Source organism: Cherax quadricarinatus, chromosome 51 (assembly GCF_038502225.1).
Source record: "Cherax quadricarinatus isolate ZL_2023a chromosome 51, ASM3850222v1, whole genome shotgun sequence".
Classification (NCBI taxonomy): domain Eukaryota; kingdom Metazoa; phylum Arthropoda; class Malacostraca; order Decapoda; family Parastacidae; genus Cherax; species Cherax quadricarinatus.
Window position 1 is genome coordinate 7,062,416 of NC_091342.1, and position 25,543 is coordinate 7,087,958.

The 25,543-nt window shown below is 37.6% G+C and overlaps 1 protein-coding gene across 8 annotated transcripts in view; it reads right to left on the reverse strand.

Moving 5' to 3' along the window:
- Nucleotides 1-24,346, reverse strand: part of LOC128694683 (neurofilament medium polypeptide) — a 52,362-nt gene extending 28,016 nt beyond the window's left edge. The window contains exons 1-8 of one of the 8 annotated variants that reach the window (XM_053784905.2): nt 24,170-24,345; nt 21,183-21,387; nt 20,947-21,023; nt 13,651-13,814; nt 7,614-7,738; nt 6,498-6,604; nt 2,039-2,818; nt 86-262 (exon numbers count right to left, since the gene is read on the reverse strand). In XM_053784905.2, coding sequence (XP_053640880.1) covers nt 86-262; nt 2,039-2,818; nt 6,498-6,604; nt 7,614-7,738; nt 13,651-13,809 — 1,348 coding nt within the window. In that variant the 5' untranslated portion in view covers nt 13,810-13,814; nt 20,947-21,023; nt 21,183-21,387; nt 24,170-24,345. Of the gene's footprint in view, nt 1-85; nt 263-2,038; nt 2,819-6,497; nt 6,605-7,613; nt 7,739-13,650; nt 13,818-20,946; nt 21,388-24,048; nt 24,123-24,169 lie in introns of those variants that run through there. The other 7 variants (XM_053784904.2, XM_053784908.2, XM_053784903.2 and 4 more) reach the window with 7 other exon arrangements.
- Between the last annotated feature and the right edge of the window lie 1,197 nt (nt 24,347-25,543).

Consider the following 25,543-nt stretch of genomic DNA (forward strand, 5'->3'; position numbering starts at 1 on the left):
CTCAGCCAATGACTTCTAAAGTATGCTACATAATACCAAACCAGAAACTCCCATCCTAAAATTTAATCTACCCAGCATTACTCACCAGGTTGTAGTTGTATTTGTCCACTTGGCTCTACCTTGGGAGCGAGTGTGCACTGAGTCTCCACTTGCTGCAAAGGTTTTATTTGCAACTTTGATGTTTTCGGCACAGACTGCTCTTGGGATGCTTTGTTTACTGATGACTGAGGTTTTTTGGGAGGAGGAACACATTCTTCACCTGCTGGTATACACAATACAAGATGACATCAACAAATATGTTATTTTTAAAAGAAAATGAGAACTTTTTAGCACACAGGCCATCTCCCACCAAAGTCTGGTGTCCTAAAAAACACGGAATTGCATTCACCATCACCCATTCAACAGTAGTCATGCCAGAAGTGCACAGCCATCACAATTCAAATGACCCCTACCCATCCTAATTGCAAAATCCTCACCCCTCCACTAGAGTGCAGGCACTGTACACTTTCTTCCTCCAAGACTCAACCAGTGTCCTGAATCCCTCTGTAAATGTTATTCTGCTTACACTCCAACAGCACATCAAGCCAATAACACATGCTAATATACTGAGAGATGTAGAGTGTCCTGTGCAAAAAAAAGAAGGCATAGATCTTTTCTTTCTTTCAACACACCGGCCGTATCCCACCTAGGCAGGGTGGCCCAAAAAGAAAAACAAAAGTTTCTCTTTTCAAATTTAGTAATTTATACAGGAGAAGGGGTTACTAGCCCCTTCCTCCTGGCATTTTAGTCGCCTCTTACAACACGCATGGCTTACGGAGGAAGAATTCTGTTCCACTTCCCCATGGAGATAAGAGGAAATAAACAAGAACAAGAACTAGAAAGAAAATAGCAGAAAACCCAGAGGGGTGTGTATATATATATGCTTGTACATGTATGTGTAGTGTGACCTAAGTGTACGTAGAAGTAGCAAAACGTACCTGAAATCTTGCATGTTTATGAGACAGACAAAAGACACCAGCAATCCTACCATCATGTAAAACAATTACAGGCTTTCGTTTTACACTCACTTGGCAGAACGGTAGTACCTCCCTGGGCGGTTGCTGTCTACCAACCTACTACCTAAGAGAAGGCATAGATGATGGGACATTTAATATTTTAACCAAGAATATCTGCAAAATTTACTATTTCATTTATTTAGAAGAAGGAAAGCAATCTTCCTACCTCTAACATAAAGTGGGATTGGCTTAAGTGTGCAGATTAAAAAATATAGAAATGAATAACAGTTGATTGACAATTTTTCCTAAAGACATAGGCCACAATTATAATGACTGTCAATACAGGCAGTACATTATTCTTGGAGCTGTTACATGACTCTACAAATTTTTATCACTAAGAAAAGATGTTTTAAGATACACAATATGTCATTCAGCACTTTTGACAATTAAAAGCTCTTAATACCATACACACTAATGCTTGCATGCTGAAATTGTAGAGTAATACAAAAATAAAAACGATTCAAATTACTCATTAGATTTTCCTAGCTCAAAAGCTAATTCCTATCTGCTCAACTCAAGGGAAATTATTAACATGGAATGTCATTATGCTCTCACACCTCTGTCTTCTTGTAACGTGTAAAGTTATTACCAACGACTTGACAAAGCTATTGGAAAGCAAAACACTGCTACATTAAAATATCACATTAGTTGTATCTGTGTTCTTTTACCTAACATTTTGTTGATAATTCTACCATTACCAGTAAAATTATGTAGAATCTTCCTCTTATTACGTTTTTATACTACAGTTATAAATCTTGTGTTCGGAAATAAAAGTTACTGCTTCCAGAACTTCATCAATATTTAACTATTTCCAGTAATTAATTTACTGTAATAAACAGCTATACGTACAAACATTCACTTTAAAATAACTACCAGTAAATTTTAATTTGGTATTCATTAAATGGAAAAAAATGTCATAGCAGACTACAAGACAGCTAATATTATACCTTAAAAAAGTAATTTATTTTCTATCCAATAAATACCTGATACTGCCTCATCCCTCTCCTCTTCCTCATCTTCCTCCTCATTCTCATTTTCTTGCTCTTGTTCCATTCCTGTCCAGGACTGTACTTCACTATTAGCATCATCTTCTTGCTCTGAAGCAGAGCTGTCATCCTGATCACTGTCACTGCTGGAATCATCATCGCTTGATTCTTCCTCTTGTTCCTTGTCCACTTCATCATTATTTTCTGCAATTTCTGAAGGTTCTTCTTCTTCTTGATCATCATCCTCATCATTATCATTATCCTCTTCCTCTTCTTCAGCATCTTCATCATCATCCTCTTCTCCCTCATCTTCATTAACTATCTTCTGCACATGTTTGCCCTGGCTAGTGTCATCACTGAGTTCCTCCTCATCAGCACTACTGTTTCTCATGTCTGCTTCAGAGTCTGCAGATTTCTTTTTTATTGTTCTTTCTACCCCACACTGAGCAGTCCCTTCAGAGGTCACCCAACTTTTAACACAATTTGCATATGTAATATTGTTATTATTGCTTACAGACACATTTCCACTTCCAATTAACTTTTTCTTTTTGTCTGTAGAAAAATACACATCACTAGTAATTTCAGGCACTCTCTTTCTTTTGATTTTTTTGGAAATGTATTGGTTAATAGCATCATTCCTTGTACTATAAATATTATTTGCACCATAAACACTAGGTGTTGATTTAGTGGTTGTACTATTGTCAAATCTGTAGTATTTTCTTCTTTTCCTTGGTAATGCCTCATGAACAACTGTAATAGTCAGCTCATCACTCACATCTGTAGATGAAATTACAATACACAGTAAATTATGAAAAAGCACATTCTAGTGATGATTAATACTGCTAACATAAGTACCTTAGAGATTGAAAAGACACAAGGTAATCCTTTATTATAATAATATTTCACGGTAAAAAGATTCATACACCAAAAGGAAACCTCTATTAGTATGGTCTTTTTTACCACTTGTTGGTTAAGCCATACTTCATTCACAACGTTTCACTCAAGGGAAAGCTTTATCAAGGTAACCAATATTTTATGGTATCAGAGGCGATAAGGTCACATACATAAAGCCCTACCTTTATGACAGACATGAATATCTGACCATTAATGACACTACTTCCCATTCTCAACCTATCAACATGGGGTGCTATAGGGCATCATCCTAGGTTTTCTATTTCTCTTCTACATCAGTGACCTACCTAATGCCTCCCAGGAACTTAAACCAGTTTTCATGGCAGATGACATAACTTTTGTCATCAAAAATACAGATCAAGTTGTCCTTAACACTATTTTTTGATAAACTTGCATAAAGATGTCAAACTGGATGACAACCAATAAATTCACACTCAACATTAAGAAAACCTACATAGATGAGGTTAATCATAGAATTGATGATGGAAAAAAGGTGAGTGGTGCACTGAGGTATATGTGGAGACATAAAACATTATCTATGGAGGCAAAGAAGGGAATGTATGAAAGTATAGTAGTATCAACACTCTTATATGGGTGTGAAGCTTGAATTGTGAATGCAGCAGCGAGGAGGCGGTTGGAGGCAGTGGAGATGTCTTGTCTAAGGGCAATGTGTGGTGTAAATATTATGCAGAAAATTCAGAGTGTGGAAATTAGGAGAAGGTGTAGAGTTAATAGAAGTATTAGTCAGAGGGCTGAAGAGGGGTTGTTGAGGTAGTTTGGTCATTTAGAGAGAATGGATCAAAGTAGAATGACATGGAGAGCATTTAAATCTGTAGGGGAAGGAAGGCGGGGTATGGGTCGTCCTTGAAAAGATTGGAAGGAAGGGGTAAGGGAAGTTTTGTGGGCGAGGGGCTTGGACTTCCAGCAGGCGTGCATGAGCGTGGTCGATAGGAGTGAATGGAGACGAATGGTATTTGGGACCTGACGATCTGTTGGAGTGTGAGCAGGGTAATATTTAGTGAAGGGATTCAGGGAAACCAGTTATTTTTATATAGCCGGACTTGAGTCCTGGAAATGGGAAGTACAATGCCTGCACTCTAAAGGAGGGGTTCGGGATATTAGCAGTTTGGAGGGATATGTTGTGTATCTTTATACATATATGCTTCTAAGCTGTTGTGTTCTGAGCACCTCTGCAAAAACAGTGATTATGTGTGAGTGAGGTGAAAGAGTTGAATGATGATGAAAGTATTTTCTTTTTGGGGATTTTCTTTCTTTTTGGGTCACCCTGCCTCGGTGGGAGACGGCCAACTTGTTAAAAAAAAAACAAAAAAAAACATGGTGTATGAGAATAAAATTAAAAATATTCAATTGAACATAAAATTATCTAATACTGTACAAGCATTATAACATAAGATGAGGGGAAAATTCTTAGATACTAATACTTTGACAGAAAACTAAAATTCAACACACACATCCAAAAAAGATATCTAATAAATTTTTCAAGCTGTTGGAGTGTGAGCAGGGTAATATTTAGTGAAGGGATTCAGGGGTCGTCCTCGAAAGGGTTGGAGAGAGGGGGTAAAGGAGGTTTTGTGGGTAAGGGGCTTGGACTTCCAACAAGCGTGCGTGAGCGTGTTAGATAGGAGTGAATGGAGACGAATGGTACTTGGGACCTGACGATCTGTTGGAGTGTGAGCAGGGTAATATTTAGTGAAGGGATTCAGGGAAACCGGTTATTTTCATATAGTCGGACTTGAGTCCTGGAAATGGGAAGTACAATGCCTGCACTTTAAAGGAGGGGTTTGGGATATTGGCAGTTTGGAGGGATATGTTGTGTATCTTTATATGTTTATGCTTCTAGACTGTTGTATTCTGAGCACCTCTGCAAAAACAGTGATAATGTGCGAGTGTGGTGAAAGTGTTGAATGATGATGAAAGTATTTTCTTTTTGGGGATTTTCTTTCTTTTTTGGGTCACCCTGCCTCGGTGGGAGACGGCCGACTTGTTGAAAAAAAAAAAAAAAAAAAAAAAATTCAGGGAAACCGGTTATTTTTATATAGCTGGCCTTGAGTACTGGAAATGGGAAGTACAATGCCTGCGCTTTCAAGGAGGGGTTTGCTATATTGGCAGTTTGGAGGAGTATGTTATATATATCTTTATATATTCTTCTAAACTGCTGTATCTGGGCACCTCTGCAAAGACAGTGATTATGTACGAGTGAGGTGAAAGTGTTCAATGATGATGAAAGTACGTATTTTCTTTTTGGGTCACCCTGCCTCGGTGGGAGATGGCCGACTTGTTGAAAACAAAAAATTTACTGTGTACCTCAAACAATATTACTCACTATGTACTACAGAAGGCCCTCCACATTCACGAGGGTTAGGGGATCAAGAACTTCGCGAATCTTGAAAATTCACGAACATTTGGTGTGCAAATATGATGTAGGGAAATATAATAATACAGTGGAACCTCAAAAATCGAACTGCTGCCAACACAACCAATTATGTAAGTGTATTTTTGTAAGTGCTTTTATAAGTGTATTTTTGAGGGTCTGAATTGGATTAACCTAATTTACAGTATTCCTCATGGGAATAAGTTCATTCGGTAAAGGCACTCGAACAGCCTTCTGGACCAAAGAAAGTTTGATATTTGAGGTTCCACTGTACTGTACTGTAGCATTCGTGAATGTTTTGATGCTCAAATAACCTGCCCTACATTTGTCTAGCAATTTCACTTTCTCCTCCAGATTCATGACTTTCTTTGAGCACTTAGGGGCTGGTTCTTTAATAGCGGTTGCTGCTCACTTGGGGACCATACTTACACCACCACACAAACACGTGTACGGTAGGACACGAACAGTAACTGGGCATGACCGATGCGAACAGTAACTAGACAATGACTGAGTGAGTGGCAGACTGGTGGGCTGCCAGTTGAGGGGGTAAGGAGGAGGGTAGTAGGGACTTGGCAGGAAACATTTTCCCATACTTTTTTCTCGCATTTGTTTGGTAAATATGATTGGGCGGCTGGGCATTCATCAATGTTCAAAGCTCGTGAAAGTGAAACTTGTGAAGGTGGAGGGCTAGCTGTACTCTCTAATCTACCCTTACCTCACTTGCAGTATGTGACAAAACAGTAGTACTTTTCTGGGTGGCTACTGCACAAAAAAAAAAAAAAATGCTGCTTCTAGACTGGATAAATTTTATGACAAAATTTTAATACATTTTCCTTAATAGGGAATTAACTCAAAATATAATTTCTCAGTCATTCCAAACACAAGTAGAACATTAATAAGTAAACTAAGGCCTTTTTACTACTATTTTACATAAAAGGAAGACATTTTAATAATACAAGTCAAAACCATAGTTTACTTTCCTGATATTGTACAGTAGGTGGTTTTAAATGTTAATAAGTGTCCCTGGTGTACAGACATGATGAGTGCATGTGAGTGAATGATGGGTGCATGTGAATGAACAATGGGTGCATGTGAGTGAATGATGGGTGCGTGCGAGTGAAGAAAGTATCCTTGTAAGGCTAAAGAGCTTACTTAGTGTGGTCCCATGTCGCAGCTCCTGCACATTGGACAGAGATGATGCTATTAGTTCACTCATTCTCTGCCGCTGCCCCATTAACTCCAGTTTTGTGTCCCGGTATCTGAAGGATAATTTGTTGCAACATTTATGGTGAATGGAAAGAAAATACATGTATATGTACAGTATTATCAATTACAGTTTAACAACTTTAAAAAATATATTTGTACACAAAATCACCATCTTTAGATTACCTTACCTTGGTGGGATATGGCTAGCGCAATAAAAAATAAATTTCAAGCTATAAAATACTGTGGCATGTCTTAATAATTACACCAGTAATCACTCAGAAAAAATCTAAATACGTACGTACCAGTAAAGTTTATTTAATAACTAATTCTTTTTTTAACATGCTAGCCGTTTCCCACCAAAGCAGGGTGACAAAAAAAGAAATGCTTTCACCATCATTCACACATAATCAGTCTTTGCAGAGGCGCTCAGATATAATAGTTCAGATGTCACTCCAAACAGCGACTATCCCAAACCCCTCTTTTAAAGAGCAGGCATTGTACTTCGCACCTCCAGGACTCAAGTCTGGCTAATTGGTTTCCCTGAATCCCTTCATGAAATATTATCCTCCTCACACTCCAACATCTCATCAAGTTCCAAAAATCATTCGATTCCACTCACTCCAAGATAACACGCTCACACATGCCTACTGTATGTCCAAGCCCCTTGCAAACAAAACCTCTTTTACCCCTACCCTCCATCCTTTCCTAGGACAACCCCTACCCACATCAAAATTAACAACTTAAATTTGTACAGCAATTTAATAAAAAAATCAACATTTTTAAACAAATCAAGTAATTCCCACTAAGTTTGGGGTGCCATAAAAAAAGAAAAAGACCATCACCATTTCTTATTCTCAAGTTCTCTTTCCAGAAGAGCCCACACATAATTCTAATGATCCACCAAATTGCAACATTTCCACTTATACTTCAGAATGTATGCACTATATAACTCTACTGACAGATACTGTACTACCTTGTGGGAGACAGCCATTGTGTTGAAAAAAAAAGTACATCAAAAAATTTTACATATGGTATAAAACAAAAGTTCAGCTTACAACTTACCTAGATGTCACATGTGTATGGATTTCTGCAGCACGGGCTTGATAGGCATCTAGGCGGTCAAGAAGAACAAAACACTGCTGACAAATGACTTCACTAACTGAGTAGCATGGGTCTTCACCCACAACCTGCAGAAAATATTTATTATCCAGGGAGCCCCCACCTATACGGCAGGTTAGGTTTCAGGCTACCACCTTAAAGAGAAAATCACCATAATGTGACTCACCCTTTTTTACTTTTAACCCTTAAACAGTTCAAACGTATATATACGTTCATTCACGCAGCGCCCTGAATATTTAAAAAAAAAAAATAGTTTTTTTTTATAGAAAAAGAAAAGAGCACATTTTTTAAGTATTTTAGAATTAAAAAAAAATTTTTAGGGTCAGTACTTACCGAGATATGAGGCCAAGAAGTTGGCACTGGATGCTCATGTGACAGCAACATCGAGGCCTGCGGCTTGCAGAAGTGTTGCCAATATACCTTTTTTTCTATTTTTCATATTATTTTATGTAATTTTTATGTTCTGATAATTACAATTTGTAGTAGTTCTTGTCATTTTATAACCAATCTTTGTTCTGACACTAGTATTAGGTACTGAAATTGTACTCAAATTGTCACAAACACACTAACAGGTGGACATTTACACCTGCCTTAGCTATTTACTATTGTCTTGGAATATCTACAAAGTATTTATATGTCCCAGGAATGTTTTGGATATGTGGAAGTAGTAGTAGTAGTAGTAGTAGTAGAGGAGGAGGAGGAGGAGGAGGAGGAGGAGGGAGGAGGAGGAGGGAGGAAGAGGAGGAGGGAGGAGGAGGAGGAGGAGGAAGAGGGAGGAGGAGAGGGAGGAGGAGGGAGGAGGAGGAGGGAGGAGGAGGAGGGAGGAGGAGGAGGGAGGAGGAGGAGGGAGGGAGGAGGAGGGAGGAGGAGGAGGAGGGAGGAAGAGGAGGGAGGAGGAGGAGGGAGGAGGAGAAGGAGGTCGGAGGAGGAGGGAGGAGGAGGGAGAGGAGGAGGGAGGAGGAGGAGAAGGAGGAGGAGGAGGGAGAGGAGGAGGGAGGAGGAGGAGGAGTAGGAGGAGGAGGAGGAGGAGAGGAGGAGGAGGAGGGAGGAGGAGGAGGAGGAGGAGGAGGAGGAGGGAGGAGGAGGAGGGAGGAGGAGGAGGGAAGGAGGAAGAGGGAGGAGGAAGAGGGAGGAAGAGGGAGGAGGAGGGAGGAGGAGGAGGGAGGAGGAGGAGGGATGAGGAGGAGGGACGAGGAGGAGGGAGGAGGAGGAGGGGAGGAGGAGGGAGGAGGGGGAAGAGGGAGGAGGAGGAGGAGGAGGTGTAGGAAGAGGAGGAGGAGGAGGGTGAGGTGGAGGGTGAGGAGGAGGAGGAGGAGGAGGAGGAGGAGGGAGGGAGGAAGGAGGGAGGGAGGAAGGAGGAAGGAGGAGGAAGGAGGAGGAGGAGGGAGGAGGAGGAAGAGGGAGGAGGAAGAGGGAGGAAGAGGGAGGAGGAGGAAGGAGGAGGAGGAAGGAGCAGGAGGAGGGAGCAGGAGGAGGGAGGAGGAAGAGGGAGGAGGAAGAGGGAGGAGGAAGTGGGAGGAGGAAGAGGGAGGAGGAAGAGGGAGGAGGAAGAGGGAGGAGGAAGAGGGAGGGGGAAGAGGGAGGAGGAGGAGGAGGAGGAGGAGGAGGAGGGAGGAGGAGGAGGAGGGAGGAGGAGGGAGGAGGAGGGAGGAGGAGGGAGGAGGAGGAAAGAGGAGGAGGAGGAGGGAGGAGGAGGAGGGAGGAGGAGGAGGAGGAGGAGGAGGGAGGAGGAGGGAGGAGGAGGGAGGAGGGAGGAGGAGGGAGGGAGGGAGGAGGAGGGAGGAGGGAGGAGGAGGAGGGAGGAGGAGGGAGGAGGGAGGAGGAGGAGGGAGGAGGAGGAGGAGGAGGAAGAAGAGGGAGGAGGAGGGAGGAGGAGGAGGAGGAGGGAGGAGGAGGAGGGAGGAGGAGGAGGAGGGAGGAGGAGGAGAAGGGAGGAGGAGGAGAAGGGAGGAGGAGGAGGAGGAGGAGGAGGAGGATAATAATAATAATATGTAATAATAATAATAATAATAGGTAATAAGAAGTTCCCTTGAAGCATGAAAAACAAAGTCCACCCCTGACAGTGACATGATAAGATGAGATAACAACTGATAAGAGCTGACCTTTGATGAGCATACACTAGGGCGGGGCAGGGTGCAGCTGATAAGAAAAGATTAGAGGTGATATTTGATGAGCATCGCCCTCACTTTGTTTTGGCTGGTACACAGACATGTCTGTCTGTCTATTTGTCTGTCTGTCAAGCTCCCTGTCTATCTGTCTAGCTCTCTGTCTCAGAGAGAGCCACAAGACTGCATCGTCATCACGTTTACTCACATCTTCAACCAGAGTATAGCACTTTGTCTGGATTTTTTGGGCTATCCTAGGTAATTTACACTATGTATACTTATTTATGTGTACCTGTGAGACAGAGATAGACAGACAGATAGAAAGAGAGACAGATTGAAAGAGATACAGAGACAGCCAAAGACAGATAGAGACAGAGACAGACACAGATAGATAGAGGTAGACTGAGACAGACGTAGACAGACAGACAGAGATAGACAGATATAGCCAGATAGACAGAGGAAGATAGAGATAGACAGACCCTAAACTTGGGGTTAACATCACATTCCTTTTAAAAGAGGAGTGTTAATATGACATTACATCAGTGAATCCTTGGTGTTTGCCACACTGTTTGATCTAGCTGGCGCTCAATTTAACTGGCGTTCCCACAAGGTACTAAGTGGTTCCAGATTTTTTTAATACTGCGCACACTGAATGTTAGGACCCATTCTATGCTGACAAGGCATCTCAGGCCAATCGTGCCAAATTTGAAGGCAGGAAAAATAAAATGTATATATACGTTTGGGTGCTACGCGTAAGAACGTACATGTATATATACGTTTGGACCGTTTAAGGGTTAAATGCATATAAATGTCAGATAACATGTTTACACTCAGAGACTTGTTCTCAGGGTCAGCCAAATTTAAAAAAAAAAAAAAAAAAATTATTTTTTTCTTTTGAAAAGATAAGAGAATCTTTTCCTGATCATAATGACACCAAAAGTATGAAATTTGATGGAAAACTTACGGAATTATGCTCTCGCAAAGTTAACAGTCTCGATGTTTACGCATCGGCGATTTTGCCCATTTTGAGCTCTATTTTCAGCCAATTCCAATGTACTTGTCGACCAAAATCATAACTATTTCGCTAGAACTCCATTTTTTCTGTCGAATGAGTACAAGAAACCACCCATTTACTGATTTCAACTATCCAACACAGTGGTCAGAATTTAGCAATTTTGCCAATTTCACACAAATTTCAAAAGATGAAAATTTCTGAATAAGGTCCAGAATAAACAAGAAAGACATTCCTGGCACTAAAATAACATTTCCTCTGTTCATTAGTCATGTCCCCATGCCCCTCTTGCATTCTTTTGCTTTCCACTTTGAATTTTTATTCTCACAAAAAAATAGAAGATTTACTGTTATGCAGACTACTGCATTAGTGTAGAAATGGTATAAATAATATCAGCGCACTTGTGAAAGAATATTAAACTCACCAGTTGACGTGTATTGGACGCATAGCATGATTTGTTTACTTTTGAACTTTGGTAAAAATCGAACATTTCTGCTACTTTGAGCTCAATTTCAAGGTACTTTTCTTTGTAAAACCAGTCAAAATCATCTCAATTTCTGTAATATGTCTTCCATTCTATAAAATGAAACCAGGAAAACTAGAATATAACAATAAATACCATATGAAAATACAGTGCAAAGTCGATGTTTTAATCCAAAATCACTTTCAAAGTTTATTTTTTCTCATTACACACTGTTTGCTGCAGGATTTTTTTTATACAGCGCACACTGACCACATAGACCCATTCTTTCATATGTAGGCCTACCAGCTTTCTCTCACTAGATTTGAGGGCGCTAGAATTTAGGCATACTAGTACGTCAAAAACCCTGGTGAATAAGCCGTACTAGTACGGCCGAAACCCTGAAAGGGTTAAAATATTTGTAGTTTTAATGTAGGGTGATTGTACAGCCTCTCTCCACTTAGTGATGTACTCATTTACCGACGACTAGGACTTACGACAGGCTCTCTGACCAGTATGCATACCTAAATACGTATTGTGTATTAGAGCTGATTTCCTCTATTCTGTTTATTACAATATACAGTACACAACTGTATAAACATTTAGCTGTATATAATTTGTTTATTTGATATGTAGGATGTTTCTTATATAATTCTGAAAAAATGTCATAGATGGATTAATGAAAATGTCTATAATAACATAATATACGAAATTTAAAGCAACTCAGACGATTATTATTATAGACCCCCGGTTTTCGGAATTAATCCGTTCCAGAGAGTTGGCCAAAATCTGAAATGGCCAAAAACCGAAGTAACATTTCCCATAAGAAATAATGTAAATGCAATTAATCTGTTTCAGACACCCAAAAATATTAACAAAAAATACATTTTATAGAGAATAACTATAGTTTTGCATATAGAAAACAATGAGAAATAAATATAAATGACTAAATTTAATGATAAATGAACATTACATACCTTTATTGAAGACTCTTGTTGGTAAGTAGTATTTATTTGTAATCCCAGGCAGACTACATCCCAGTGTATGCCTACTGGCTACATACATTGAGGCCTACAGCCATATTGTTACCATCGACATACCATGTTCACTGAGTTTAATCGTTTCTAACAACTACCTTTAGATGCCATCATAAACAAAGGGAGAAGTAATGAATAATTCATACCAAGAATTGTAAACAAAAGCTTATGTATTAAGGGCACTTACTGGGCCAATGCAGATTCACACAGTTTTATCTAATACTGGACCAGAGAAAACATAATGTTTACCCTCCACCGCATATAAACATTGCATATTTATATGCAATGTAACGTGTTTCTTACATAATTTTGATGAAAATATCACAGATGGATTAATGAAAATGTCTATATTAACATAAAATAAGACATTTAATGTGCCCAAGAGTGATTATTATTATGTACTATTATTATTACTATGGCATTAAGACTAGAGGGACACTCTGAGTGAACAAGTAACAAAGGCATGTTTATATGCTATGTAACATGTTTCTTAGATAATTTTGAAGAAAATATCATAGATGGATTAATGAAAATGTCTATATTAACCTAAAATAAGACATTTAATGTGCCCAAGAGTGAGTCATAAACGTACGAGCGGCCCAGACGCTCATAGTGTACGTGTATTTAAACCCAGGTACACATAAGTACAATTATCAGGATATATATAAATATGCAATAACTTTAAAACAATGGAAACATTAGAATGTTTCCAGACATAATCATGAGAGATGCGGAGCTCATGGAGGATGTAAACAAACAGTGGTACGCAGATGCCGTAATAAAGTACCATAAAGTGGGGCCCTCCTTTATCAGTAATTATGCATGAGCTGCAGAAAGAAAGCTTGCAATTATACTGGTTTATAAATAAATGAATCAATGGTTTAATTAGACATTCAGAAATCTGGAACAAGATTTCTTGAACTTGCCACATGTTTATTGAAGAAAAGATTAAACAGTAGCCAAAAACAGGAACTCCCAGCCATTCACTAAGCTGCTTAAAGGATTTGCAAGTCATATATATATACAATCTTTCTCACCACTAAACTTCCCTATAATTGATGTACATACAGTATAGAGTTTGTGCTTTACTTAATAAAACCTCCATAAATGAGGAAAATTTCTCCAGTTAAGGTATCAGGGCCAACAATTCCAGATTTGTAGTGCTCCACAGAAAGTAAATAAAACAGGCTATGCTGCTTGAAATACTGAAAAGAAGTATAGTAATTTGGTTTCAGTATTAAGATCCATGTGGTCTTGATGAAGTGGATCTTTATGACTGAGGCTTTACAATGATTTTTGCTGTTTTGTACTGAGACTTTCCAGTAACTAAACCAGTGAAATGGTAAAAAAAAATAAAATATTGTACCTTAACAAGAAAATCAGCCAGAGGTGTTCCTGATGCAGACACAAAACTATGGACACTGGTAACAACAATAGTGTTACCACCCTGCCGACCACACACAAGACACATGTTGCTTCCTCTCCGTTTTTCCTTGTACTGCTGCTCCATCGCTGCCTTGATCATGTCAACTACTGAAATTCATTAACATTAAAGTTATATTATTATGTTTGCAAAATGTGCTATACCTGTACAAGTCATTTAGCTCTGCTTTTTTTTTTATGCTACTGTACCAAGTCCCAATAAGCAGAAATGTTTGTAATTTGCTGATCTCTGTAATAATTAAAATGTAAATACAGTGGACCCCCGTTTAACGATATTTTTTCATTCCAGAAGTATGTTCAGGTGCCAGTACTGACCGAATTTGTTCCCATAAGGAATATTGTGAAGTAGATTAGTCCATTTCAGACCCCCAAACATACACGTACAAACGCACTTACATAAATACACTTACATAAGTGGTCGCATTGGGAGGTGATCGTTAAGCGGGGGTCCACTGTATTATACAACTAGCCACAGAAAAATTATCTTTAGCAACATAAGAACAACTTCGATATTGATGACTGTATTAATATTTTTTTTTACAAAAAAAACCCAAAACCTCTATAACATGCATTGCCCAATAAAAACTAAGCAGATCACAGCAAAGAAACTAAACAGCCCCTGGCTTACAAACAGCATCCTAAAATCTATTGATAAAAAATCTATATGAAAAACAGTACAGAATGGATCTAACATCAAAGGATCTCACAAAACGTTACTCATCAATATTACCCAATCTAATAAGGTAAAAAAAAATGGTATTATGAAAACAGATTTCATGGCATACAAGGTGATATGAAAAAGACCTGGAAAACCTTTTCTGAAATTCTAGAAACAAAAAAGCTGTCACAAAACAGATTGATTAACTTAACTAAACCAGAGGAACCTCTCCTACAGCCAAATTATACTGCTAACAAACTTAATGTCTTTTTCTCTACCGTAGGAACAAAACTAGCAAGTAAAATCCCAAGCTCAAACATTCAACCAAAAGACTACCTCACTGGCAACTACCCTGATACTCTATTTTTAGCCCCAACAAACCCAACTGAAATCTCACTTATCATCAAAGCACTAAAGAACAAGACAGGGGACCTAAATAACTTACCACTACTCATGTATAAAAAAGCTTCTAATGTGTTGTCACCAGTTATTGAAACTCTTTTTAACAAATCCATTGAATCTTCTACCTTCCCATCCATACTCAAGACAGCAAGTCACCCCAATCCTCAAAGGAGGTGATACAACTAAATTGAACAATTATAGGCCTATATCAAACCTGCCCCTACTATCTAAAATCTTCAAAAAATTAATACACAAGTCTACTCCTACTTCGTATCCCACAACATACTCAACCCTTGTCAGTTTGGGTTCAGACTGAAAAAAAGTACTAATGATGCTATTATACATATGCTTGAACTAATATACTCTGCACTCAAGAAAAATTAATTTCCCCTGGGACTGTTCATAGACTTACGAAAAGCTTTTGATACAGTTGACCATGATCTTTTGCACCAAAAACTTGAACATTACGGGGTAAGAGGACACTCTTGATTACCTAAAATCTTATCTTAACAATAGAATCCAGTATGTATACACAAATGGAGCCTGTTAACTACACAACCTGTTCTTGTTGGAGTGCCATTGGGGAGCGTTCTTGGCCCACTTCTCTTTCTCATTTACATCAATGACCTACCAAACACATCTAATCTCCTTAAACCCATTTTATTTGCAGATGACACAACTTATGCCTTTTCTTACCCAAACCCAAACATACTAACAGACGCAGTAAATGCTGAACTGCTAAAAATATCTACTTGGATGATTACCAACAAACTTACTCTCAATATTGACAAAACCTACTTCATGCTTTTCGGAAACAGAGCTTCAAATGTACAGCTAAACATATTGATAAATTGTTCACCTATCTCGAGACAGGCAGAGGGCAAATTTCTAGGTCTCCACCTTGACTGCAGTCTCAAATTTCAGGCACACGTACAGCAAATTTCCAAGAAAGTCTCCAAAACAGTAGGCATCCTTTCAAAGATACGGTACTATGTACCCCAATCAGCTCTTCTAGCTTTGTACCACTCTCTCATTTACCCTTACCTCACCTATGGCAATTGTGCATGGGGGCTCAACCACAGCAAATCACCTTAAGCCTTTAATAACCCAGTAAAAATCTGCAGTGTGACTGATTACTAACTCCTGCATTAGACAACACACTCCACCACTTTTCAAGAGTCTTAACCTACTAAATATACAAAACATCCCCACTTATTATTGTGCCTACTACATAGAGAGAATGCTATACTCTAATGTAAACCTTCCTCTCAAACTCCTCCTTGATGACTATAACAGAACACAACCAAAATACGAAACACAGATCACTCTTCAATATTCCCCGTGTTCATCCCTCCCAATGAAAAAATGCTATGCACGTAAAAGGCTCGAAGATCTGGAATTCATTGCCAGAACAAACTAAAGGACCCCTCTCTGCAAATCAGTTTAAGGCCCAAATAAGAAATCACCTCATCACCCAAAATTAACCAGACAAACCATACCTAACCACTACCAGTTTCTCAAAAGCTACTCATATTGTGCTGATGAATGCTCAACCACTTACTACTTTGAAATTAGGATGTCTGTTCTTTTCACTATTTTAAATAGTAGTAGATTGTAATACAGTACATCATTATGTCAGGTGATGCTACATGGTTTTGATAAGTCTCTACTAGACTTATCAAAACTATGTAGCATCACCTGACATAATATTAAATTCTCCGGTACTCACTCTAACTCATCTAATGACCATATGAACTATTTATTATTGCCTTACTATTCTTACGTTAATCTTTAAGTTTGCCCGAAATGCTCAGCATATAGAGGGGCTTTTGGCATGTACACCCAACTATTATATTCCTCTGTACAACCATGTAATTTGTCAAAATAAAAACGCTAATCTGATCTAAACTGTACTGAATTTAACTACAATGACAGATTCCTAAGTAAACACTATGATAACATCTATACACTCATCAAGTTACTAACTGTAAACCCAGCTTTCAGTACTGTCACAGAAACATGACTAAATCATAATACTATAGACATTTATAACTGGATACATAATCATACATACTGTAATTGTAGATCTGACCAAAAAAGATGGAACAGCAATTTACTAGACCAGTAAGTTGAAATGTATTAACTAAACATGTATTGTGCCAGGGATAAAGTCAAGGAATAAATTTTTGCACAATTTACAACCAAAAACTTAATGATTCCCATCACAATTGGAGCTACCCACAGATCAATACAAACAGAGATAACCTTGGGGATAATCTTAAAGACCTAGTCATGTACGTCAAGCCTATTTAATCAGAGGACCCATAAATTGCTGGTACACATATCCTTAATGTGTATAATCAATTAATGCTCTAATACCATCAATAACCAACCTAATTAACTTCAATTATAGAATCACACCCCAGCCAGCAAAATCCCAAACTCCTATACCAAAGTTAATGATTGCCTCACTGACAATTACCCAAATGCTCTATGCCAATAATCTACTAATTCTACAGGGATAACTTCAGTAACAAATTTACTAAAAAACAAAGCAGTAAACAATGCTAATATACCATCATTCATATATTATAAACAGCTGATCATGTGCTGTCACCTACCATTACAGCAGTATTCAACAAGTCCATAGAAACCAAAACTTTCTCAAACAAGGAAAAGCAAGGATTATGTTAACCCTTTGAGGGTCGACAGGTCCTCTCAGAGACTTGTTATCAGGGTCAGCCAAATTTAAAAAAAAAATCTTATGAAAAGATAGAGAATCTTTTCCCGATAATGGAAAAGCAAGGATTATGTTAACCCTTTGAGGGTCGACAGGTCCTCTCAGAGACTTGTTATCAGGGTCAGCCAAATTTAAAAAAAAAATCTTTTGAAAAGATAGAGAATCTTTTCCCGATAATGACACAAAAGTATGAAATTTGATGGAAAACTTACGGAATTATTCTCTCACGAAGTTAGCGGTCTCGACGATATTTACGCATCGGCGATTTTGCCAACTTTGAGCCCTATTTTCGGCCAATTCCAGTGTACTAGTTGACAAAAATCATAACTAATTCTCTAGAACTCCATTTTTTCTATCGAATGAGTACAAAAAACCACCCATTTACCGATTTCGACTATCCAATAAAGTGGTCAGAATTTAGCAATTTTGCCAATTTCACACAAATTTCAAAAGATGCCAATTTCCAAATAGGGTCCAGAATAAACAAGAAAGACATTCCTGGCACTAAAATAACAAGTTCTCTGTTTGTTAGTCAGATCCCCAGGCCCCTCTTATATTTCTTTGCCTTTCCACTTTGAATTTTTCTTACAAAAAAAAATAAGATTTACTCTTATGCAGACTAATGCATTAGTGTAGAAATGGTATAAATAATATCAGCACACTTGTGAAAGAATATTAGACTCACCACTTGATGTGTATTGTACGCTTGGCATGATTTGTTTACTTTTGAACTTTGGAAAAAATTGAACATTTCTGCTACTTTGAGCTCAATTTCAAGGTACTTTTCATTGTAAAACCAGTCAAAAGCATCTCAATTTCTGTAACATTCTATAAAACGAGACCAAGAAAACTAGAATACAACAATAAATACCATACGAAAATACAGTGCAAAGTTGCTGTTTTAATCCAAAAACACGGTCAGGTTTTTTTTTTTTCTCATTACACACTGTGTGCTGCAGGATTTTTTTAATACTGTGCACACTGACCACATAAACCCATTCTTTCATATGTAGGCCTACCAGCTTTCTCTCACTAGATTTGAGGGCACTAGAATTTAGGCATACTAATACATCAAAAACCCTGGGTCATAAGACATACTAGTACGTCCGAAACCCCCAAAGGGTTAATCCACAAAAGTAGAAACCCGACAGAAATCAACAACTACATGATATTCTTAACCCTGCCAGTTAAGTTTCAGTCCAGGAAAAGTACCAATTATGCAAAAATAAAAATACTTGACTCCCTCTATTTCCCTCTTGAAAATAGAAGCTATTCAATGAGTCACTTTATTAAGTTAAGAAAAGCTTCTGATACAGTAGATCAAAGCATCCTGCTACTTAAACTAGAACATTCTAGAATCAGAAGCCATTCTTTCACATAGTGTACATAAAGTCATAACCTATCGGCAGACAACATTTTTATTTATTTATTTTTTTTTTATTAACACACTGGCCGATTCCCACCGCAGGGTGGTCCAAAAAGAGAGAAACTTTCACCATCATTCACTCCATCACTGTCTTGCCAGAAGGGTGCTTTACAGTACAGTTTTTAAACTGCAACATTAACACCCCTCCTTCAGAGTGCAGGAACTGTACTTCCCATCTCCAGGACTCAAGTCCGGCCTGCCGGTTTCCCTGAATCCCTTCATAAATGTTACTTTGCTCACACTCCAACAGCACGTCAAGTATTAAAAACCATTTGTCTCCATTCATCCATGTAACATCAATAACCTATGTAATGCCCTCCCAGGAACTGAAACCAGTTCTGTTCATAGATGACACAACTTTCATCAACTCGAATCCATATTCGATTGTCTTCAGTAACATATGTTGAGTGCTGGGCAGTATGGATGAGTGTAGGTAATAAACTGTCTGTGTCTGAACAACTATACCTATCTGGGATGAGATCTGATTCCACAGGCTCTATATGATCTATAAGGGTTCAATGATCAAAGGGAATATAAGAAGTGCATATCTAAGAAAATTTCTAAAACAGTGGATATTATTTAAAAACACATTACTATGTACTTCAAACAAAATTACTTGCTTTGTACTATTCTCTAATGACTAAAGTATTATATTTTATAATGTGAACACATTACAAATAAAATTTAATACAGCATATCAATGCTTCACAATTCTTACACAAGCTGTACATATAAGTAATACTATTATTAATATTAGCATTATTTATCAAGTACAGTGGACCCCCGCATAACGATTACCTCCGAATGTGACCAATTATGTAAGTGTATTTATGTAAGTGCGTTTGTACGTGTATGTTTGGGGGTCTGAAATGGACTAATCTACTTCACAATATTTCTTATGGGAACAAATTCGGTCAGTACTGGCACCTGAACATACTTCTGGAGTGAAAAAATATCGTTAACCGGGGGTCCACTGTATTACATATAAAGTATCACACAATACCAGGGTACTAACATTGTCAGATACCACAATACTGTCAGATACCTGGGTATAGTTAGATCAATAGTTCTTAAACTTTTTTAAGTGCCTGTACCCCCTCAGAAATCTCTCTTTTTTTTTTTTAATCAAGAACCCATCACCAACATCAAAACAACATCCTTGAAGGGTCTTTATGGTATAGTATGGTATACCATTCCTAGGATACAATCTGTCCTCCTAGCATAAACATTATTTTTTTTACTTCATATGATTAAGCCAATTTCTCTACATAAGATACAATATTTAGGTTAATGTCAATTAAAATATACATAAACACCAATAAATAAAATAAGGCACAACGGCAAGACTATTTTTTATGTTGATAAATTAGACACATGTGCAATTCTTGGGTATCTTTATTGAGGAAACGTTTCGCCACACAGTGGCTTCATCAGTCCATACAAAGGAGAATCTTGAAGAACAGGAGGAGAATGAGGTAATCAGTCCCTCAACCTTGAGTCGATGTGGTCAGTCCATCAATCTTGAATAGATTGATCAATCTTGAATAGATTGATGGACTGACCACATTGACTCAAGGTTGAGGGACTGATTACCTCATTCTCCTCCTGTTCTTCAAGATTCTCCTTTGTATGGACTGATGAAGCCACTGTGTGGCGAAACGTTTCCTCAATAAAGATACCCAAGAGTTGCACATGTGTCTAATTTATCAACATGTCGGTTCTCTGAACCATTCATCTACAAACTATTTTTTATGCACATGAAACAAAGAAGGGAGGAGCCACTGAGTAAACTGACAAAGCATGACAATATATTCGCCATTCACATTTTAGTGTTACAGGTGCATTTCCAATAATCTCTATTATTATTATTATAATCATAACCAAGCATTAAACCCCCAGTGATCTCAAATCATAGTAAAATACTGATATTTGGTTAAGAGGATGGACTGCATGATGATACTCACAACAGTCAAGTAACACTCAGGTACTTTACCTCTTTACTGCCAGGTGAACAGGACAGCGAGCACAAGATGATGTGCCTGTGGGTCTATCCCTGCCCAGGATTCAAACCTAGGAACGTAGAGATGTGAGCCAAATGGTGACAAACAATGATACTTCTTATTCTGATGATATTAATATATTTTCTCCCATATAATAAATATAGACTATCAATTCTTTATTTGATAAGTTTTTATTTCATGCTGATGATATCTTGCTTCACACACATACAAATGTACATATAAAATCCCTTTTCAAGCAAAAACGCATTTCTCTAGGTTGATAACTCTTGTTGATGACTTTGTAGCTGGAGACTAGTATGAACATTTGCAATTACTGTTGAGTAACCACCCACATGAGGTGCTGCAAGCACCGCAGGCACTTGTAACAGCATCACTGGCTTTGTAAGGAGCTAGTGTAGATGCAACATAGATGCCTGAAATAAAGAAATAATTGAAACATAAATAAAGTGGAACTATCAATACGGGAATTGCAGTCTGTATTTCTTGTGTTCAGTGTTATACTGTGAGAGTATATTTTAAGAAGTTCATGCAACATCATCAGCATGGTTATCTGGCTCTGTAATGAATAAATGAAGCTGATAAATTAAAACTGAACTAATATGTTGTTTTAATAATGTTTTATACTCTTACATGGGATTTATGCATGCAATTCACACATGAATGATTGTACAAATATCCTTTCTGTCACAACCTGGCACCAGGAAGTGTAAAGGTCATTCCATCAGTTGATATTTAGTACTGACTGATTCTAACATTTATTCTCTAATATTTCAATAAAACAATAAATGACAATTTACATAAATCAAAGAATACCAAATTCACATAACCTGTGATCAGAAGAACGGAATATAAAGTACGTATACTATTAGACTTCTGTCCTCATTAAGCCATCAGAAATATTTATTAAAAGCTTTGGTCAATGTTTACTTTATGCCTGGGTGTGTTTTTATTACGTAAATTCTCCAGCTTTAAGAGTACGTATTGTGAAATAAAATATGGGGGTAGGAGAGGAAAATATTCCAACAGCTCCATGAGTTTTCCCTGAGGTATGTTTATTGTTTTTCTCTGAGGATGAGGGTCCCCAGTCCAGTTATATAGGTGGTATCTATATAACTATTATTATAAATAAATAAATAAATAAATAAATAAATAAATAAATTAAATAATTAAATAATTAAGTAAATAAATAAATAAATAAATAAATAAATAAATAAATAAATATATATATATATATATATATATATATATATATATATATATATATATATATATATATATATATATATATATATATATATATATATATATATATATATATATATATATATTATATATATATATATATATATATATATATATTATATATATATATATATATATATATATATATATATATATATATATATATATATATATATATATATATATATATATATATCATGCTGAATATGTAAAACTGGTCAATTAGCAAGAACTCATTTAAAATTAAGTCCTTTCTAAAATTTTCTCTTATACGTTTAAAGATATTTTTTTTTTTCATTAATGTTAATCACTCTAGACTAAATGCTAAGCACTCAGTACACACATACCCACTTATGTACTCCCACATCATAACTTCAACAATCACTTTGAACCTTTTATCCATTGTTGACAGGAATATAATTGAATCATTGTTTTCAGAAAAAGCATTTTTGAATATATGAATATTTCTTTTGTCTTATACAAATTAGATTCACTTATAATTAATAATCTACTATACAACTATGAAATAATTACTACCCTACTGTACAACTTCGATATAATCCTTAGTGTTAAGTAAGATAAGATAAGATAAGATAAGATTTCGTTCGGATTTTTAACCCCGGAGGGTTAGCCACCCAGGATAACCCAAGAAAGTCAGTGCGTCATCGAGGACTGTCTAACTTATTTCCATTGGGGTCCTTAATCTTGTCCCCCAGGATGCGACCCACACCAGTCGACTAACACCCAGGTACCTATTTGCTGCTAGGTGAACAGGACAACAGGTGTAAGGAAACGTGTCGAAATGTTTCCACCTGCCGGGAATCGAACCCGGGCCCTCCGTGTGTGAAGCGGGAGCTTTAGCCACCAGGCCACCAAGCCAATAATGTTAAGTTGGCCCATAATGCCTAGGCATAATAGAGGCTCTCTTTGCACTGCAACCCACTATTGTAAATACAAAATCTCAATGTACTGTTTGTAAAGACATAAAATAAATAAATAAATAAATAAATAAATAAGCAATTTCTATGACATTTAACTTTTTCCCATGGAATGTTATAAAAGATTAGCATAATTCTGTTCTGGGAAAAATAAACAATAATCAAAACATTAATTGATTTATTTAAGCCCATTTAAAAAAAAAATAATTTGTGGCCATTAGGTTATAGCAAAGCCTTAACCAGATTTTGTCTGAACCCAGACTAGATTATGGCTAAGGCAAGTCAAGGTTAAGGCCAGACCAGAATATGGTTTACCTGGAGAGGGTTTTGGGGGTCAATTATTATTATTATAATCAAAAAGAAGCGCTAAGCCACAAGGGCTATACAGCTTGGGGGTCAATGCCCCTGCGACCCGGTCTGAGACCAGGACTCATGGTGGATCTGGGTCTGATCAACCAGGCGTAGTGACAAAACCAGTTAAAGGCAATGATCAGACCAGGTTATAATAATGACGAAACCAGGTCATGATAATGGAAAGAATTGGTTATGGTAATGACCAGACCAGGTTATGGTAATGACTATAATAGGTTATGGTAATGACCAGAATAGGTTATGATGATAGCATGACCAGGGTATGGTAATGACAAGACCAGATAAGGTTATGGCATAGCCTAAACCAGGTTAAGGTAATGATTTGACCAGGTTATAGTAACGACTTGACCAGACCATAGTAACGACCAGATCAGGTCATAATAACCTGACTAGGTCATGGTAACAACCTGACCGGGTCATGGGAACAATCAGACTAGGTTACGATAACGACCAGACCAAGTCATAGCAGAAACCAGACCAGGCTTAGGTAGTAACCACAACAGGTTATGGTAATGACCAGACCAGGTCAGAGCAGTAGGCAGAGCAGGTCAAGTGTGGCCATTTCCTCGCTCACGACACCAGGTCACTTATTCCTTCCTTCAACCCAACTCATATATGACCCCAAAAATCTCGGTGAACTTACTATTAATATTAGCTTCTATGGCGGCTTGTTATGGAAATCCCACAATTACAACGAGCAATTATATTGGAGAAATAATTAATTCAAAACATTATCGAATTACGGTGAGTGGTGAATGTTGTCGAGGGATGACAACAAGTGTGAAAGAAAGCAGAGTTGTTGTACACTCTACCTTGTTCTACCTGTGTACTCTAGCTAAAGGTTTGTCAGGAAACTGGACAAGTTTTTCCTGATGCGGGTTTTAGTCATGTGATGATCTGCAGTTGGAGATTTTGGTCATCTGGCTGAGGCCTTTCCCTGGCTTACCGGTTCACCCCTTTAAAAATTATGTTTGATTATAACCATTGGAATTTGAGTTTTTATGTACTCGTCAATTTGTACTCACCTATTTGTACTTACCTATTTGTACTTACTTATTTGTATTCACTTATTCGGAGTTACAGGAGTCGATTTTTAAATCCTAGCCACTTTGATTTTTTTTTTTGGATTATCTTTGGTAATTTACACACGTGCTACTATGTTAGATGATTTGTGTAACTGTACTAATATGTACCTGTACCTAAATAAACTTACTCCCTCGTATCCTCGTAGTCCTTGACATACCTGCTCTTGAAATTATGTATGGAGCCGGCCTCCACCGCTTCCTGATTATTCTGACTGAAGAAATACTTCCTAACATCCCTATGCTCATCTGTGGCTTTACTATCAAAATGTATCCCCGAGTTCCCGTATATCTCTTCTCAAACAGCCTATCCCTATCTACCTTAGAAATTCCATGAGTATTTTGAAAGTTGTTAACATGTTCCCACTGGTTCTGTTTTTCCAATGTCACTAGGTCCAATTCTATTAGCTTCTCACTGTCGTTCAAGCCCCTGAGTTTAGGGACAAACCGTATTACATTCTTCTACACTTTCTTAACATGCTTTTTCCAGGTACGAATTACATTACTGGTGCTGTATACTCCAAGATGGGCCTATCATATTTTGTAGAAAGTCCAAAATGACTCCTTGTTGAAATTCCTGAAGGCTATTCTTAGATTTGCTAAACGAGTATTGGCTGCAGAGATTTTTCGGTTGACGTGTACCTCTGGGGACACACTACGCTCACCCTTAGGGCTTTCTCTTTGAAGTCTGCGGCCTCTGCCCCTAGTTTCCGTTTCCGGTCTTTGGCTTTCACCAGTCTTCATAACCTTGCGTTTACTGGGTTAAATTCAAGCAGCCACTTATCTGGCCAATCTTGCAATTTATCAAGATCCTGTTGGAGCCTTTCCTTGTCTTATTTCTCTTTTATTCTTTTCATTAGTTTTACATTATCAGCAAACAGATATATATATATATATATATATATATATATATATATATATATATATATATATAT